The sequence below is a fragment of the Gopherus flavomarginatus genome, chromosome 9, assembly GCF_025201925.1.
Source record: "Gopherus flavomarginatus isolate rGopFla2 chromosome 9, rGopFla2.mat.asm, whole genome shotgun sequence".
In the NCBI taxonomy this organism is placed as follows: domain Eukaryota; kingdom Metazoa; phylum Chordata; order Testudines; family Testudinidae; genus Gopherus; species Gopherus flavomarginatus.
The window spans coordinates 91750731-91768597 of record NC_066625.1 but is presented as its reverse complement, the minus strand read 5'-3'; the positions used below and the strand labels follow the sequence as shown (position 1 = coordinate 91768597).

At 61.2% G+C, this 17867-nt stretch overlaps 1 protein-coding gene across 2 annotated transcripts in view; it reads left to right on the top strand.

The window, feature by feature from the left end:
* ANPEP (alanyl aminopeptidase, membrane) overlaps nucleotides 1-16207 on the top strand; it is a 29074-nt gene extending 12867 nt beyond the window's left edge. For both annotated transcript variants that reach the window (XM_050967332.1, XM_050967333.1), the window contains exons 6-21: nucleotides 4456-4610; nucleotides 5214-5327; nucleotides 5812-5955; nucleotides 6048-6113; nucleotides 8289-8354; nucleotides 9123-9295; nucleotides 9744-9823; nucleotides 10291-10427; nucleotides 10600-10655; nucleotides 12400-12547; nucleotides 12844-12935; nucleotides 13593-13703; nucleotides 14268-14435; nucleotides 14573-14713; nucleotides 15236-15317; nucleotides 16029-16207. In XM_050967332.1, the coding sequence (XP_050823289.1) occupies nucleotides 4456-4610; nucleotides 5214-5327; nucleotides 5812-5955; nucleotides 6048-6113; nucleotides 8289-8354; nucleotides 9123-9295; nucleotides 9744-9823; nucleotides 10291-10427; nucleotides 10600-10655; nucleotides 12400-12547; nucleotides 12844-12935; nucleotides 13593-13703; nucleotides 14268-14435; nucleotides 14573-14713; nucleotides 15236-15317; nucleotides 16029-16181 (1886 nt within the window). In that variant the 3' untranslated portion in view covers nucleotides 16182-16207. The remainder of the gene's footprint in view (nucleotides 1-4455; nucleotides 4611-5213; nucleotides 5328-5811; nucleotides 5956-6047; nucleotides 6114-8288; nucleotides 8355-9122; nucleotides 9296-9743; nucleotides 9824-10290; nucleotides 10428-10599; nucleotides 10656-12399; nucleotides 12548-12843; nucleotides 12936-13592; nucleotides 13704-14267; nucleotides 14436-14572; nucleotides 14714-15235; nucleotides 15318-16028) is intronic.
* The last annotated feature ends 1660 nt before the right edge of the window (nucleotides 16208-17867 follow it).

Below are 17867 nucleotides of genomic sequence, written 5' to 3'. Positions count from 1 at the left end.
CGCCCTCCAAAGAGTCTCGAATCAAATCTAGGGGTCCCCTCATTTGTCTCCCATAAAGAAGAGCGAAGAGGGCAAGCCCTGTAGATTCCTGTATGTGAATAGCAAATAAGGGAGCAACACATCCCAGCCATTCTCCTGCTAGGTAAGACACATCCTCAGCATAGACAGCAATGTCCCACTGAATCTTTCTACCAGCCCATCGGTCTCTGGATGATGGGGGGGGGGCAGGGGGCAGCCTTTATATGTCTCACTCCACACAGCTCCCATCACTTTCTGAAAACTACAGACATGAAATTTGCACCATGGTCTGACAAGATTTCCCTGGGAAAATCTGCTTTGCTAAAATGGTGATTAGGGCAGTAGCCACGGTTTCAGCTTCTGTGATAGACGAAGCTGTGGCTTCTGAGTGCCTGTGTCATGGAGTATGGGGGAGTCCAGCCCTGCACCCCTCTTCCTGGGACTCACAGTGACTCTCAGCCAGCCAGTAAAACAGAAACTGAACTAACTCCTTCCAGCTGACTCCTTCCTTTTGTCCAGCTTCCCGGGCCAAGGTGCTGACCCCCTCCCCTCCTACCTGGCTCAGGTTACAGGCTTAGGTCCTGTCCCTCATCTAAAGTAATCCCCGGCTCTCCTATCCCCCACACAGACAGTCCCTACTGCATCACATCCTGGTGGCAGAATCCACCACAACCAGTAGATACGTCTTCCAATTTCTGGAAGGTCTGGGTAGGGGTCCCACAATGTCTGCAGACACTCTGGCAACACCTCCTTAATGATGGGCAATGGCTGCGAAGGTGCCGCGCAGGGTCCCTTTAACCTCTGACACTTCCGATGTAAGACACGACTCTTACAGTCATTTTTTACTGCCTCACACATGTGAGGCCAATAGCAATTCTGTCAGAGCCTCTCACAGGCTCTCTCCACTCCTGAGTGTTCGGCAAAGGGACAGTCGTGACCCACCTGAAGCACCTCTGCCCTGTGCTTCTCAGGCACAGACACCTGTCTGCAAACCTCACCAAAGCTCCTCTTCTCCCTTGTGGGAGCTTCCCTGGACAACAAACCACCCCCTAGGAAAAAGTGACCCTTTCCTTCCTGGCTGGAGTGTGACTGTGAGCCACATTCCTCTCCTTGCCTGGGGAAGGAGCAGCCTGTTGAGCCTCCATAATGGCCTTTGGGGTCTCCCTGAAGTTAAGAGCAAAGCAATGGTGCCTCCAAACCCCTCTGTGACATACCCAGGCTACAGTGCTGACTAGTGAGTAGCTGTCTGCCCTGCTCTCTAAGCTGGGGTGCCCTGTCCACTGCTTTGCTGCTGTAGCGTCCAGTCCTGGGCCGCTGACAAACAGCCTCCAGTGCAAGTCACTCCTCACATGCAGGGCCGGCTTTAGGGCAATTCCCCCGATTCCCGGGAATCGGGCCCCACAGTGTCCAGAAGAGAGGCCCCGCACCCTTCGCCGAAGTGCTGCCGGAAACAGCGGCAACCGATTGAGCTGCCACTGAATTGCCGCCATTAACTTTGCCAGCGGCTCAGTCGCTGCTGCTGTCCTCGGCGGCACTTCGGTGGCAGCTCTTTTGAATCGAGCCCTGCACATCGCAAAGCCGGGTTTGTACTGCAGGGTGACCCAACACACCCCCCGTCCTGGATTTCCTCCCCGAGAGGTGTGCGCCGGACTGCCCAGCCCCTCCTGGAAAGTGAAGCTAGACAGAGTCTGTCTTTTTATTACTAGAAAGGACAAGGCACAAATCCTAGAGCTGCCAAATCCCAGACTTGTTCTGGAGCTTCCAGGAATTAAAGATGAATCTTTAATTCAAAATTAGGTCATGTGATGAAATTTCCAGGAATCCGTCCAACCCAAATTGGCAAACCTAGCAAATCCTGTATCCCAAATGGAGTTTGCCAAACCCTTCAGTTCAAACACACTGGATTAGTTAAATCACTAAAACAGGTTTATTATCTACAGAGGGTAATTTTAAGTGAATCCAAGCAATGAACCAGACAAGTCAGAACTGTTAGAAGAAAAATAAAGAGAAAGCACAGCTAAGGACTAAGTCAACAAAGTAGGTGACATTCAAAGCCAGGGTTTTCTCACCACATGCTCTCACCAGTCTTGCTGGCCAAGCTTCAATCGATGGGGCTTGGGAAATCTTACACCTGTTCAGTACATGTGCTTTGCATTGCTGTATGCGTACATCGACCGCCTCAGCTGATTAAAGGCTCGTCTGGATTCCCCAGTTCCTCTGGTTCACAGGAGAGGCGGCTGTTTCTCTGCTGGAATATTGCGCATCCCATGTAGTCTCCCAAAGGCTGCCAGGAACCCTCTTATGCATCTGTCTGGGTAGCAGTTGGGCAGGCTTGCGCCCCCACCCTTGTGTCATGGCGGGGGCACTCCCTGGACGAGGACGAGCTTCTATCAGCCTCCTGTGCGCCGTCTGCTCATCTTCTTCATTTGCTTTAACTGCTGCTGTTTGTTCCGTGTGTCTTTGGTGGCTTTCTCAGCTGCCTGGGCTGCTTGGTCTCTGATCTGCAGTTCCACCAGCAGTCTCTGGGGGTCGCTGTCTCCCTGGGCACCCAGGTGCTGCAATCCGGCCAGTTCCACTGCTGAGGTTCCTCTGTGGCATGTGGGTCTTCTCCTCCCCCGGGCACCAGATCAGGAGCAAAGCTCTCAGCTCTGGAACTGGGGCTTTCTTTGGGTCGGATTTGCCCCTCTGCAGACTTGGCTGACCAGGGGCTTTTCTCACAAGACCAGCAGAGACTGCGGCTCACTCATCGTGTCTGTTCTTTAACCTTTAAAACGCTCACTGTTGAGTTTAAATTTTAACAGCGCTGGGGTTCTGATCCATGAGCTTAATTGACCTCCGGTATGTGAATCCTGCCAAGCTGCCTGCAGGGACTCCAAGCGTGGGTACCAACCTCAGGACAGGCTGGTAGGAACCAGGGCACAAACCCCAGACTGGTGGGGAGTTCTCTACCTAGATTGCACCAGCCAGTTATCTAGTGTGAACCCCTCTGGCACTGTGACAGCCTGACCATGGAGCCACGGACAGGCCCCTTGGGTGCTCCGCTCCTCCTCTCCACCCAGGTGAGCCTGCTGCTGGGACAGATGGGCCCTTCTGCCAAGGATCCCAGCAATGTTCAGGCTGCTCCCAGTCCCAGAGGACCAGTCACTTACCCCAGGGCAGTTGCACCTCCGATCTCGCACCAAAACCGGCACTTGTAGCTTATTATAGGACTGGCGATCTCTAGGTTTAGTAATAGGAAAAGGAAACCAGAGAGTTATTTTCAAGGTTAAAGCAAGTAAACATAGATACACCAATGAGTTATAATCTTAAATTCAAAAGGTAAATAGCAGCTTCTATAATCCACAAGCTGTATTTGTCCTTTCGGGCTGACCCCTGCTAAGTAGCTGGGGATCCCCTGCTTATGGCTAGAAACCTTGCCCCCAGAGTCCAAGCAGTGCAGCGATCCAGTTCCTTCTTGTTATGGTTTTTTAACCCTCCTACCACATGCCCTGAACTGGGCAGTCAGCTAATGGGAGGAATCCACTTGCATGACTCGTCTTCACAGGGGGCGAGGGGAGAGCAGAACAACACACGGCTGTTGTCCTCTTTATCATCCCACAATAGTCTGTCTGGTGTCAACAGCCCGTCCCTGCTGGGCAGGATGTGACCCTCGCTGTTGGGGGTCAGCCCTTCCCACTGGTTAGTCTCTCCTGTCTGGTGATTTACACAGTCGCAGGGGCTCACAATGCACCCACTCAACTATTGTCTGACGACATCGGAGCCAGCTGCTAGAAGTGAGAGTTAGTGCTGCAGCCACTCACCAGCATTCCCTGAACACTGCGCACGTCCTTATCACTCTCCTGCCTGTTGTAACCGATCCCAGTGATGTTATTTGTCCATGTTCAGTGAGGCATGGGGACCTTGGCGTGAACCGGGGGTCCTGTGGTCTCCCATGGGTCGGGGGTTCTGTGCTGTCCCATGGGGCTGGGGGGGTTCTGTGCTTTCCCATGGGGTATGGGGGGATTCTGTGCTCTCCCATTGGGGTATGGGGGGATTCTGTGCTCACCCATGGGGCTGGGGGGGTTCTGTGCTGTCCCATGGGGCTGGGGGGGGGGGAGTTCCGTGCTCTCCCATGAGGTCGGGGGTTCTGTGCTCTCCCATGGGGATGTGGGATTCTGTGCTCTCCCATGGGGTCAGGGGGTTCAGAGCTCTCCCATGGGGGTGGGGGTGGGTTCCGTGCTCTCCCATGGGGTCGGGGGTTCTGTGCTCTCTCATGGGGTCGGGGGTTCTGTGCTCTCTCATGGGGGTGTGGGGTTCCGTGCTCTCCCCTGGGGTCGGGGGTTCTGTGCTCTCTCATGGGGTTGGGGGGGTTCTGGGCTGTCCCATGGGGGCAGGGGGGTTTCATGCTTTCCTGGGGGGGGGGTGCAACCCTGCTAACGAGGCCTGTCCCTCTCCCAGACCAGGTTGCCCTTCCAGACTTCAACGCAGGTGCCATGGAGAACTGGGGGCTGGTGACGTATCGGGAGAACTCGCTGCTCTATGACCCTCTCTTCTCCTCCATTGGCAACAAGGAGAGGGTGGTGACGGTGATCGCTCATGAGCTTGCCCACCAGGTACCCAGTGTATCCCCCCTCTGCCTCCCTGCCTACCCTCAGCTGGATGTAGAGAGGCTGAAGGGCTGAAACTAGTCCGGGGTTCCCTGGGCTCCCTGGCTGTGTGTGTTGGGGGGGCTCTGTCCCTGGGCTTGGGGGCTCCCTGGCTGTGTGTGTCTGGGGGGCTCTGTCCCTGGGCTTGGGGCTCCCTGGCTGTGTGTCGGGGGGCGGAGGCTCTCTCCTGGGGCTCCCTGGGCTTGGGGGATCCCAGGCTGTCTGTGTGTGTGGCTCTGTCCCAGGGTTCCCTGGGCGTGGGGGCTCCCTGGCTGTGTGTCGGTTGGCGGAGGCTCTCTCCTGGGGCTCCCTGGGCTTGGGGGATCCCAGGCTGTCTGTGTGTGTGGCTCTGTCCCAGGGCTCCCTGGGCGTGGGGGCTCCCTGGCTGTGTGTCGGGGGTGAGGGAGGCTCTCTCCTGGGGCTCCCTGGGCATGGAGGCTCCCTGGCTTTGTGTCGGGGGTGGCTCTCTCCTGGGGCTTCCTGGGCATGGGAGCTTCCTGGCTGTGTGTGTCAGGGGGGATCTGTCCCGGGGCTCCCTGGCTGACCCTCCCCGTTTCACTCTCTTCTCAGTGGTTTGGGAACCTGGTGACCCTGCGCTGGTGGAACGACCTGTGGCTGAACGAGGGCTTTGCCTCCTACGTGGAGTACCTGGGGGCGGACTCAGCTGAGCCTTCCTGGCACATTGTGAGTAGCCCCAGGAGGGGTGGCGCTACCCAGCGGGCTGCAGCAGCCGGAGGCACGTGGGAACTGGCCTTCCCTTGTCACCCACACAGGCTCAGCAAGGTGGCAGGCTTCAGCCCAAGCAGGATCACTGCAGCCTTGCAGGAAGGAGCTGCATGCTCTCGGGGAGGGGGCCCTGCTCTCTGGCTGGCAGCAGCCTTTCCTGGCACTGGGACCGGGGGATGGAGGCCAGGGGGTCTCTGTCGTCCCTCCAGAGGGGCAGTGTGGAGCTGCCAGCAGCAGTGAGTGAGCGCTGCTTGCTGGGGCAGGGCCCACTCTCAGCTCCTGGTGCTGCTGGGCGGGGAGGAAGGAGCCCCCCTCCGCAGGCCCGTCCTTGGGAAGGGAAGAGACGGCACCGTGTCCGGGCTGGCTGCAGTCCCCACACGCCCGCGAAGGATGCTGAGGGCTGGCACCTCCTCGGGCAGGCTGTAACCTTGTGCCTTTGCAGAAAGACCTGATAGTGCAGAGTGAGATGTACAGAGTGATGAAGGTCGACGCGCTGGCCTCCTCGCACCCGCTCTCCTTCCTAGAGAGCGAGATCAACACACCGGCGCAGATCAGCGAGGTCTTCGACGCCATCGCCTACAGCAAGGTGAGCACTGCCCAGGGCCCGGGGTTTGGAGCAGCCCCTCCTGGGAAGCTGCTCGGACCCTCGCTCAGCACCTCTCTCTGATCTTCCCGCAGGGGGCGTCGGTGCTGCGGATGCTCTCGGAGTTCCTCACCGAGGACAGCTTCAAGAAGGGGCTGCAGGTCAGGCCCTGGTGGGGCTGCGTGCCGAGCAGAGGGCTCAGCCGGACGCGTCCTGCATGGCCCCTGCTCCGAGGCAGGCGTCAGCCTGGGCTTCCTTGGGAGGGCGCTCTGCTGGAGGGGGAACCTGCCAAGCCTCCCCACACTCTGGCAGCGCTCACCGGACCCACGGCCAGTCTGCAGGAGGCGGTGCTACAGAGGAGGGGCAGAGGAGTGGGTAGTGCCTGAGGGCAAAGGATGGTGCTGGGGGAGTGCCCCCTTTGCACATGCAATGCCCTGCTCAGCGTGAGTTACATGCCCGCTGTGTGCCAGTGCAGAGGCTGCAGGGCTGGGGCAGCCGCTGGCTGCAAAGCCTGGCAATTCAGACAAGTAGAAGGCTTTCGCTTGGAGGTCCTTGGTCCAATTGAGCATTGGCCACATGGCAGCCGTCATGCCCATGGTGGCCATGCCTGGGGAAGGTTCCAGCCTGCACGCTCGCTCCCACTGTTTCAGTGCAGTGCCCGGAGGCATGGTCCTGCGGAGCCCACGCCCGTCCAAACACTTTGCCGGGAAGAGTGTGGGCGAGCAGCAGGGAGGGCTCTACTGCTGGGAGATGGGCCTCTGCCTTTGAGAGCCGTGCCCAGAAAGTCTGGGGCTTTGCTCAATACAATGCCTCTGCCTTCGCCTGGCAGCAGGGGTGCAGGATGTACTCCGCTGAGACCCGGCTCTGGGATCCCCATCTCATCCTGAGCAAATAAAAACATAAGAAAGGCCAGACTGGGTCAGACCAAAGGTCCATCTAGCCCAGTGTCCTGTCTGCCAATAGCGACCAGTGCCAGGTGCGCCAGAGGGAATGAACAGAACAACTAATCATCTAGTGATCCATCCCCTGTTGCCCATTCCCAGCTTTTGGCAAACAGAGGCTATGGACACCATCTCTGTCCATCCTGCCTAATAGCCGTTGATGGATCTATCCTCCATGAATTTATCTAGTTCTTTTTGAATCCTGTTATAGTCTTGGCCTTCACAACATCCTCTGGCAAGGAGTTCCACAGGCTGACTGTGCGTTGTGTTAAGAAATACTTCCTTCTGTTTCTTCTAAACCTGCTGCCTATTAATTTCATTTGGTGGCTCCTAGTTCTTGTGTTATGAGGAGTAAATAACACTTCCTTAGTTACTATCTCTGCACCAGTCATGATTTTATAGACCTCTATCATATCCCCCCTTAGTCATCTCTTTTCCAAGCTGAAAAATTCCAGTCTTATTAATCTCTTCTCATATGGCAGCCGTTCCACACTCCTAATAATTTTTGTTGCCCTTTTCTGACCCTTTTCCAATTCCAACATATCTTTTTTGAGATGGGGCGACCACATCTGCACACAGTATTCATGATGTGGGCGTCCCATGGATTTATGTAGAGACAATATGATATTTTCTGTCTTACTATCTATCCCTTTCTTAATGATTCCCAACGTTGTTCGCTTTTTTTGACTGCTGCTGCACACTGAGTGGATGGTTTCAGGGAGCTCTCCACAATGACTCCAAGATCTCACTGTTCACCTCTTTTTCCAGATCACTAGTGAATCTGTTGAATAGGACTGGGCCCAGTACAGACCCCTGGGGGACACCACTATTCAGCTCTCTCCATTCTGAAAACTGACCATTTATTCCTATCCTTTGTTTTCTGTCTTTTAACAAGTTATTGATCCATGAGAGAACCTTTCCTCTTATCCCATGACTGCTTACTTCCCTTTGGTGAGAGACCTTGGCAAAGGCTTTCTGAAAATCTAAGTACACTATATCCACTGGATCCCCCTTGTCCACATGCTTATTGACCCCCTCAAAGAATTCTAGTAGATTAGTGATGCATGATTTCCTTTTACAAAAACCATGTTGACTCTTCCCCAACAAATTATGTTTATCTATGTGTCTGACAATTCTGTTCTTTACAATAGTTTCAACCAGTTTGCCCAGTACTGAAGTCAGGCTTACCGGCCTGTAATTGCCGGGATCACATCTGGAGCCCTTCTTAAAAATTAGTGTCACATTAACTATCCTCCAGTCATTTGGTACAGAAGCTGATTTAAATGAGAGGTTACGGACGACAGTTAGTAGTCGTGCAGTTACACATTTGAGTTCCTTCAGAACTCTTGGGTGAATCCCATCTGGCCAACCTTCCCTTTCCCTGTGTTTTCACAGTCCTACCTCCACGCCTTCAGCTATGGAAACACGGTCTATGACGATCTGTGGACTCATCTGCAAAAGGTACGAAGCTGGAGGAGCATGACGGGCTGGGGCGGGGTTTCTGTTGCACGACACTTCGGGTAAGAAGCCTGTTACTGTCAGGGATGGGGCGCTGGGGCCCACCCAGCTGCAATGAAACTGAAATTAAGGTCCCGTAGCCACCTTCCCTCCACCCCTTTGGCAGATAGGCTCCATTTGCATGACACACTCCCACGCAGGGCACAGTGCTGGCTGCGTGCCTGGGCCCCAGCAGGCACATGGGCGGGCTTGGCGCACGGCTCCGCTGGGCACAGGAGAGGAATCGGTGCCATTCCCTGGCAGGGGCCTGATTGGCGCTTGTCTTGTCTTGTCTGTGCTGCACAAACACGGAGGATGGCATGGCCCCTGCCCCAGAGAGCGCCCAATCCTGTCAGCCCTTGCGCCCGGCTCATGTGAGCAGCGCCAGGGAAACCTGCTGAGGCCAGCCGGGATGACCGTAAGATACTGTTCTTTCACGAGCCAGTGACCAGAGTCCTCGTTGCTGGGGGAGGCTGGTGTGACGCCGCCGGTGACTCTGCCAGAGCTCTAGACAGGCAGTGGGAAGGACTGTCCCTGTCACATCTCGTGAAGCAGCTGTGAGGGTTTGACCCAACCTTCCCAAACACCCAGCTCTGGGCGCTTCTCTCTGCCCCAAAAGGTGCCCTGTTGAAGGGCAGGGGTGGGGACAGAGCCGAGACTCCCTGGCCTAGCCTTTGCGGAGCCGATTTGCAGAGAACAGAAGCCAATAGCCCCTTACCGCCCCCTGCACAGGTAGTGGTTGAAGACAAAATTCAGCTCCCCAGCACCATCAAAGACATCATGGATCGCTGGACACTGCAGATGGGCTTCCCCATGGTGACCGTGGACACGAAAGTTGGCTCCATTAGCCAGGAACACTTCTTACTGGACACAGAATCCATTGTCGAGCGGCCCTCAGCGTTCAAGTGAGTGATCGAGTGGCCCTTTCTGCCCCCCGAAGTCCCACGCTGGAGAGGCCGACTGTCCTAAGCACGGTGGGGCATGAGCCCCTCCCCTGTCACTACAGAGCCCCACGGCTGTGCTTCTTGGAGGGGGCACTCTGCGGGATCGTGGCCAGGGCTGCACTGCGGCACCCCAGGTAGAGACCTTGTGGTACTGGGTCCCCTGGAGTCCCATGGGCCTTCTGCCTCCAATAGCCTGAGGCCAGCCCCGTTCCTCCGTGCTCCTTGCAGGGCCCTCCCCGTGGGGCGTCGCCCCTTTGAGGAGTGAGGGTGAGGGTGTGATACAGGTGAGTCCACAGCGATCGCGGGGGGGGAATCCCTTGCACTGGGAGGCTGGGACTCTGCCAGGGGCAGAACCAGCAGAGTAAGGCAGGGCAGGAGAAGACCCCAGTGTCTGTCTGTCCGTCTGCAGCTACACCTGGATAGTCCCTGTCACTTGGATGAGGCAGCAGGATGGGGCAGGACAGATATACTGGCTCAACCAGAACTCAGGTACGTGCTGGTCCCTGGCCGTGTCCCAGGCACTGGTGCTGCTGCTGGAGCAGGATATGGTGCTAGTGGGCCACAGGTTAGCAGTTGCCAGATTTGCCATGGCAGTGCCATGATCAGTGCCCCGGGGAGATTTCAGTGCAGTTACTGGGGGTGTCACTACCCCCTCTTCAGCCCAGGAAGGTAAGCACAGGGAGAGTCTTTGTAGGGGAGCAGCAGGGAGTTCTAGGGGGAGGCCCCCAGAGGGGCTCACTGGGGGGTTCTAGGGGGAGGCCCCTGGAGGGGCTCACTGGGGGGCTCTAGGGGGTGGCCCACAGAGGGGCTCACTGGGGAGTTCTAGGGGGTGGCCCGCAGAGGGGCTCGCCGGGAGGTTCTAGGGGGTGGCCCCCGGAGGGATCTAGGCTCAGGGACTCTCTGCTGTAGACTTGAAGGGAGGGGCCCCACTAACGTGCTTCCTTTTCCTTTCTCAGCCAACAACCCATCATTCGTAGTGACTGGTACCCACAACTGGCTCCTGCTCAACATCAACGTGACGGGGTATTTCCGGGTGAACTACGACCAGGACAACTGGGACAAGCTGCTGACCCAGCTGGACACCGATCACCAGGTACCTGAAAGCCCAGCCTCTGCCCCTGCACCAGCACTCTCAGCCCAGGGGACCAGGCCCCTGCTGTGGGACGACCGGGCCGCAAGCTAGGCCAGGGATGCCCGTTCCATGGCTCCTCTCCCCCACACGGTCTGCTCCTGCCCCCTGCGTAATCGTCTTTGCTCTTTTCCAGGCCATCCCGGTGATAAACCGAGCCCAGATCATTGACGATGCCTTTAACCTGGCCAGGTGAGTTGCCCAAGCTGCCACAGGGTGACAACCAGCCTCTGGCCTCCTCCCCCAGCCCCACGGCAAGTCCTCTCCCCAGGGTGCCCGAGCAAGGCTGGCAGGCCGGAGAGACGTGTGTCCCCGCACACGCCCCTCAGGCAGTGAGAGGGAGGCCCCCACACCCTCCGGTTCCCCCTCTCTGGGCTGGGCAGGCTAGGAATCTCCTGCTGCTTCTCGCTAGCGGCTCAGTGCTGGACGGTGCAGGAGCAGGTGCTGCAGCGGGGGTTGAGGACTGGCAGAGGCTGGGCGCTGAGATCCCAGCAGGCCCATGGGCAGGTGACTGGGCTGCTGAATGCCTGAGGCATGGCGGCCCCGGCTCTGTGCCTACCCCAGGTACACAGCCAGCCTGTGCCAGGCTCTGTCCTGCCTGGCACCCTGGTGCAAGGGGGTGGGGGGAGCGTCCAGATGGGGGCTTGCATGGGGAGCTGGGCTGCATGTCCCCCTCGCCTGGCCAGGCTGGCCCCTCTGGGTGGGGCAGCAAACATCCAGGGGGATGGGGATGTAACAGAGCAGGCCCTGTAGGGGGTCTTCGGGATGGACTGGCCACTCTGCTGGCTGGCAGGCAGGGCTCAGTCTGTGGGGTATTAGCAACGGGGATGGGGCGGGGTCCATTGCCGGAGGGGGATAGGAGGGGGCGGCCAGGTAGGGATAGGGGGGGTCCATTGCCAGGCAAGGGGATGGGGTGGTCCATTGCTGGGGGGATATGGGAGGGGTGGGGTCCATTGCCAGGTGAGGGGACGGAGGGGTCCATTGCTGGGGGAGGATGGGAGGAGGCGGAGTCCATTGCCAGGCGAGGGGATGGGGGAGTCCATTGCCGGGTGGGCGGGATGGGAGGGGCGGGGTCCATTGCCAGGCAAGGGGATGGGAGGGGGCGGCCAGGTGGGGATGGAGGGGTCCATTGCCGGGGGGGATGGGAGGGGGTGGCCAGGCAGGGATGGGGGGGTCCATTGCTGGGGGGGATGAGAGGAGGCGGGGTCCATTGCCAGGTGAAGGGATGGGAGGGGGCGGCCAGGTGGCGATGGGGGGGGGTCCATTGCAGGGGAGGATGGGGGAGTCCATTGCCGGGGGGGATGGGAGGGGGCAGCCAGGCAGGGATGGGGGGGTCCATTGCTGGGGGGGATGAGAGGAGGCGGGGTCCATTGCCAGGCGAGGGGATGGGAGGGGGCGGCCAGGTGGGGATGGGGGGGGTCCATTGCCGAGGGGGATGAGAGGGGGCGGCCAGGCAGGGATGAGGGGGGTCCATTGCTGGGGGGGGGATGAGAGGAGGCGGGGTCCATTGCCAGGCGAGGGAATGGGAGGGGGTGGCCAGGTGGGGATGGGGGGGGTCCATTGCCGGGGGGTATGGGAGGGGGTGGCCAGGCAGGGATGGGGGGGGTCCATTGCTGGGGGGGATGAGAGGAGGCGGGGTCCATTGCCAGGCGAGGGGATGGGAGGGGGCGGCCAAGTGGGGATGGGGAGGGTCCATTGTCGGCGGGGATGGGAGGGGGCGGCCAGGCAGGGATGGGGGGGTCCATTGCTGGGGGAGATGAGAGGAGGCGGGGTCCATTGCCAGGCGAGGGGATGGGAGGGGGCAGCCAGGTGGGGATGGGGGGTCCATTGCCGGGGGGGGATGGGAGGCGGAGGGTCCATTGCCAGGCAGGGAGGGTGCAGAGGGCACATCTGGTGGCATGGCGGGAGGACGTGAGCTTTGCAATTGGCTGTTTAGGGCTAAACACATCAGCATCGTGCTGGCTCTGAATACCACCACCTACCTGGGCAAGGAGCAGGAGTACCTGCCCTGGAGCGCCGCCCTTGACAACCTGGGCTACTTCCGCCTGATGTTTGACCGCAGCGAGGTGTACGGCCCCATGCAGGTGAGGTCCTGCCTGCCCCAGGCCAGGTGGATTGCGCTCCGAGGGGCACTCTGCCGTCCCTGCCTGTGCCGGGATCGGTTCAGCAGTGGGCCTGGCACAAAGGCAGGGCATAGGGTGGGCTCTGCAAATCGCCCCTGTGAGCCAGGCCCGGGCAGGTCGGAGCTGCCCGGGGAAGGGCATGGGGTGGGGGAATGGAGGCGCAAGGAGCGGTGGGCACGCTGGGTGATCGGGGTGTGACGGGGGGAAGCTACTGACCCTTCTGGCAAGCTGTGCTCACCCTGCCCGTCCTCCCCCAGAAATACATCCAGAAGCAGGTGACCCCCGTGTTCCAGTACTTTGGAAACGTCACCTCCAACTGGACCAGGCTCCCAGACGGCTTGATGGAGCAGTGAGTCCCAGCGTGGCGTGTCCTCCGGCCAGCCACAGGGCAGGCCCTGCACCCCCGGCGCCCCGGGGGCCTGGAGAACTGGCTCCTCCCGTGACTGCTGCTGCCTCTTGTCCAAGGGGAGGGCTCTGGGTCCCCCCCTTCCTGCCCCAGCCCTCAGCGAAGGGGGGCGCTGGGCATGGCTCGCAGAGTGTGGGCACGCTGGGGCCGGGTGGCCGGCTCTGCGTTACAGGCATATGCCACTCTGTGCCCAGTCCCCAGCCCCCTCCAGACCCCGCCTCTCCTCCCACTCTTCCTCCCTCTGCCCCACTGGACCCCGAGAGGCCGGGCGTTCCCATCCCCACTGGTGGGCTGGCTGAGCTGGGCAGAAGCAGCTGCCACGTGGTGCCCGTTGGGAACTGCCCAGGGGGCACCCAGGCAGCACTGTCCCTGGTAGTGCCCACTGCTCGCAGCCTCGGAGCGAGGTGACTCCCGCCCAGCCTGTGCTGCGCCTGGCAGATGGGGCAGCGGGAGAGACGCCTCCTAGGGCTGGCTGGTGACAGGCCGGTGGGCACCTGCCTCTGTCACGGCCATTCTGCCTGGTCTCTCTGCCCGCCGGGCCTGGCTCCTAGGGCCCCTTCACCGCGTCCAGTCGCTGACACGGCTCCTCTCCCCACGCAGGTACAGTGAGATCAACACCATCAGTACGGCCTGTTCCAACGGGGTCACGGAGTGCGAGCAGCTGGCGGCTGCCTTCTTCAACCAATGGAAGCAAAACCCCAGCAACAACCCGTGAGCCCTTCCCCGTGGCCTCTGGGCAGGAGGAGGTGGATGGAGGCTGGGCTGGACCGGGCCGTGGCACCCCCTGGGATGGGGGTCTGGGCTGGACTGGACCGTGGTGCCCCCTGGGATGGGGGTCTGGGCTGGACCAGGCCGTAGTGCCCCCTGGGGATGGGGGTCTGGGCTGGACCGGGCCGTGGCACCTCCTGGGATGGGGGTCTGGGCTGGACCGGGCCATGGCGCCCCCTGGGCTGGGGGGCTGGGCTGGACCGGGCTGTGGCGCCCCATGGGATGGGGTGGCTGGGGCAGGCCCATGAGGGAGCTCAGGCAGAATTTGCCTCTTTCCAGCTGGTAAATGCCCAGCTCCCTGGCACTGCCTGGGCCCCTGGTGTCCTAGTGAGGTGCTAGCCCTACGCATGGGCCTGCTCTCTCCAGGTGGGGGGTGGCCCCCAGCACTCCTCCATGGGAGCCTCTCCCCATGGCCTGCGCCAGGGCTCTGCTGAGTGGGGCCCGGTGCCTGAGTGCCGAGCGCATTTCCCCGGCACGGCCCCCGTGACAGGCATGTTCCCCCCCCAGGATCCCCCCGAACCTGCGCTCCTCCATCTACTGCAGCGCCATAAAGACGGGCAGCGAGGCGGACTGGGACTTCCTCTGGCAGATGTTTAAAAACGCCACAGTGGTGGCCGAAGCCGACAAGCTCCGCTCGGCCATGGCCTGCAGCAAGCAGCCCTGGATCTTGAGCAGGTGTGTGTGTGGGGGGGCCCCGGGCGCGGGGATGGGGAGGATCCAGGCTGCCATGGGCACGGGGAAGGAGAAGGGCAGTAGGTGGCCCTGTACCTGCCACGGGTGCCGCGTACCAGCCCTGCCTGCCTCCCCACCAGGTATCTGCAGTACTGCCTGGATCCCACCAAAATCCGGAAGCAGGATGCCACCTCCACCATCAACAGCATCGCCAGCAACGTGGTGGGGCAGAGCCTGGCCTGGGACTTCATCCGGGGCAACTGGAAGACCCTTTTCAGCCAGTGAGTGCCACGGAGGGGCAGCCCATGGGAGGGGGCTGGGGAATGGGGGAGCAAGGGGGGTGGAGGAGCCAGGAGGGATGGGGGAGGGGGAGCAAGGGGGACGGGACAAGAAAGGGGGATGGGGAAAGAGAATGGGAGGTCAGGGAGGGTGGGGGAGCTAGGAGGGATGGGGGGCAAGAGGGGTGGAGGAGCTAGGAGGGATGGGGGAGGGGGAGTATGAGGGGTGGAGGAGCTAGGAGGGATGGGGAGTAGGGGGAGCAAGGGGGACGGGACAGGTAGGGGGGATGGGGAATGGGGGGGCCCTCTCAGTCTCTCCTCGCGTGTTAAGTGCCCTTTGTGCCATCCTAGGCTCGTATGGCTCCCTGGTGAAGAGCAGGGGGTGCTCCTGCTCTCTCCCCTGGCTCCGTGGCTGGGGCAGCCCCTCTGCTGAGTCCCAGCAGCCACATGGCCCTGGGGTGGCTGTTTGTGGGGCGCTGCCCCGCCCCCACACCTGCCTGCTCACCCCGCCCCTCCCCTCCACAGGTACGGCGGGGGCTCCTTCTCCTTCTCGAGCCTGATCCAGGCGGTGACGCAGCGCTTTGCCTCTGAGTTCGAGCTGCAGCAGGTGAGGCCCATCCCAGGGGCCCCTCAGGAAGGGAGAGCCCCGTCTGGTCTGCTCTAGCCCTCCCCCAGGGCCGGGCTGTCGCTCCCCGCAGCCTCTCCCCAGGGCCTGGCCCAGGTGGGGTCTGAGCCGCCCGAGTGCTGGGGCTGGCACCATGTTGCGTGGCGTCGTCAGCGCGTCACGGCCCCTCTCCGTTAGTGCGGCTCTGCTGCCCAGGCCGGAGCTCCCTGCCTGGCCACCCTGCAGCAGAAGGATCCTGCCTCCCTGCTGGGCGGGCGAGTCCGTCAAGCCCCCGTCACTTGGGGCGAGCCAGGGCAGATCTAGGGAGAGCTCCAGCTGTGAAGCCGGCCCCAGGGATGGCAGCGCCCCGCTACCTCCAGATACACATCCCCCCTGCCCCATTTGTGGGGCCGCAGCTGAGGAATTGGTGCTGCAGGAAATCTCACGTGTTACCTAAGCACCCCAAGGCCCATGCCCAAGGGCCGAATGCCTGTCCCTTGGGGTTCACATCCTGGCCTCCCGCCCTGTGTGGCCAAGCAGTGCACAGACGGCTGCTTTCCCTCTTCTCCTGGGTCCATCCGTCTGGCCCTGCTCAGTGTCCTCCCCAGGTCTGAGGTGCCCAGGTGGTGCCAGGGCCGCATGGAGGCACCGCGGTGCAGAGGCCTTGTCCTGCTGCCGCCCTTGCTTACTCCTGGGCCTGCTCTTTCTCGGCAGCTGGAGCAGTTCAAGGTGGACAACGCCGACGTGGGCTTTGGCTCGGGCACGCGGGCGCTGGAGCAGGCGCTGGAGCAGACCAAAGCTAATATCAAATGGGTGGCAGAGAACAAGCAGACGGTGCTGACGTGGTTTGAGACGGCAAGCAGCTGAGTGGGTGAACTCAGTAACGTCTGCCTCCTCCCGCTGCTCGGGGGGCTGAGCCCCACGCCCTGGGCATGCAGCCTCCTGAACGCTCCTGTCACTGGGTCCATGTCCCCTTCCCCAGAGCCACACGCCCTCCCCCTCCCATTCTGCCTACACTCCCACAATGCTTGCACACTGGCCCCATTGACAGGGCCTCTCCACAGCCCTTGTTTCAGTGACTGTCCCAGGGAAGCCCAGGTGCCCGTGGGGTGGTCATGGGCAGACAGGAGGGTGAGGGCAGCGGGACTGCTGACTGGGGAGCCCCCCAGCCCCGCTGCGGGTCAGGACATGTGCTGCTGTATAGCCCTTGTCAGCCCCAGACTCTGTAAATAAAGGCTTAATGTTAAATGGTAAAGCCGTGGGGCTGGGGCTCAGCCCAGCGCCTCCAGCACTCCCACAGCTTGCTCGCATGCTCAGCTCGGGCAAGAGCCCGGGCCGTTCCCTTTGCCACCGGCGTGGTCAGTGTGGGGGAGAATGGGGGGGGATGTGAGCAGGAGGCAGGGTGGCTCGGGGGACCAGGGAGTGGAAATGCTGGGAGAACAGCCGCTCCCACAGCCGGGATGTCAGGCGGAGGGGCCAGCCCCTGCCGCAGGTGAGCTCTGCCCAGCCCGCTGAGGCTGTTAGGAGCTGGGGTGAAGTGACGAAGGCCTGGCGGGTGCTGTCTAGTCGTGCCAGTCCCAGCTCTGCTCCCAGACAGGGTCGGGAGGGCCGGCAGCAGGGAGTCGGGCAGGCTGGTGCAGAGCGATGGGCGACGAGGAATCAGAGTGGGTACCAGTGCTGGGGGAATGGACCAGCCTCGCTGAGAAGGCATGGGAGCAGTGGGCCCTGGGGATGGGAGGCAGGGGCGCAGGCCCCATCACAGAAGCTAGAGGAGAGTTCCCTCCATCCAGTCCAACCCTTCCCTCAGTGGTGCCTGCTGGCACATCCAGAGCTCGAGCCAGCCTGGTTGTGAATCTTCCTCAGTGATGGGGCTCCCGGCCCTTCCCCCAGCCTTCTACTCACTGCACTGTCTGCTGGGGAGGAGGCTCTGGCAGGTGCCCAGCGGAGCAGCAGTACCTGCAGGGCGAGGAGCTAGGGCTGCTCCGGGCAGGCCTAGAGTGGCAGTGGCTGGGCACAGGGTGTGTAAAGCAGGAGGTCCTGGCTAGCTGGGGTAGGTACTTGGCCATATCTTCTAGCTCTGGGCTGGAGGCACAGGCTGGGGGCAGGCAGAGGGAGAGCTGGGGGCAGGCAGGGAGGAGAGCTGGCAGGTTGGGTCAGGTAGGGGGGAGGACAGGTGGGAGCAGGCGGAGGGGAGGAGAAGTGGGGGCAGGCAGGGGAGGAGAGGTGGGGGCAGGCAGGGGCAGGAGAGCTGGCATGTTGGGGGCAGGTGGGGGGGAGGAGAGCTGGGGGCAGGCAGGAGGAGGAGAGCTGGCATGTTGGGGGCAGGTGGGGGGAGGTGAGCTGGGATCTGGCAGGGGAGGAGAGGTGGGGGCAGGCAGGGGGAGGAGAGCTGGCAGGCTGGGGGCAGGCAGGGGAGGAGAGGTGGTGGTAGGTGGGGGGAGGAGAGCTGGCAGGAGGAGAGCTGGCAGGCTGGGGGTAGATGGAGGGGTGAGCTGGGGGCAGGCAGGGGAGGAGAGGTGAGGACAGGCAGGGGGAGGAGAGCTGGCAGGAGAG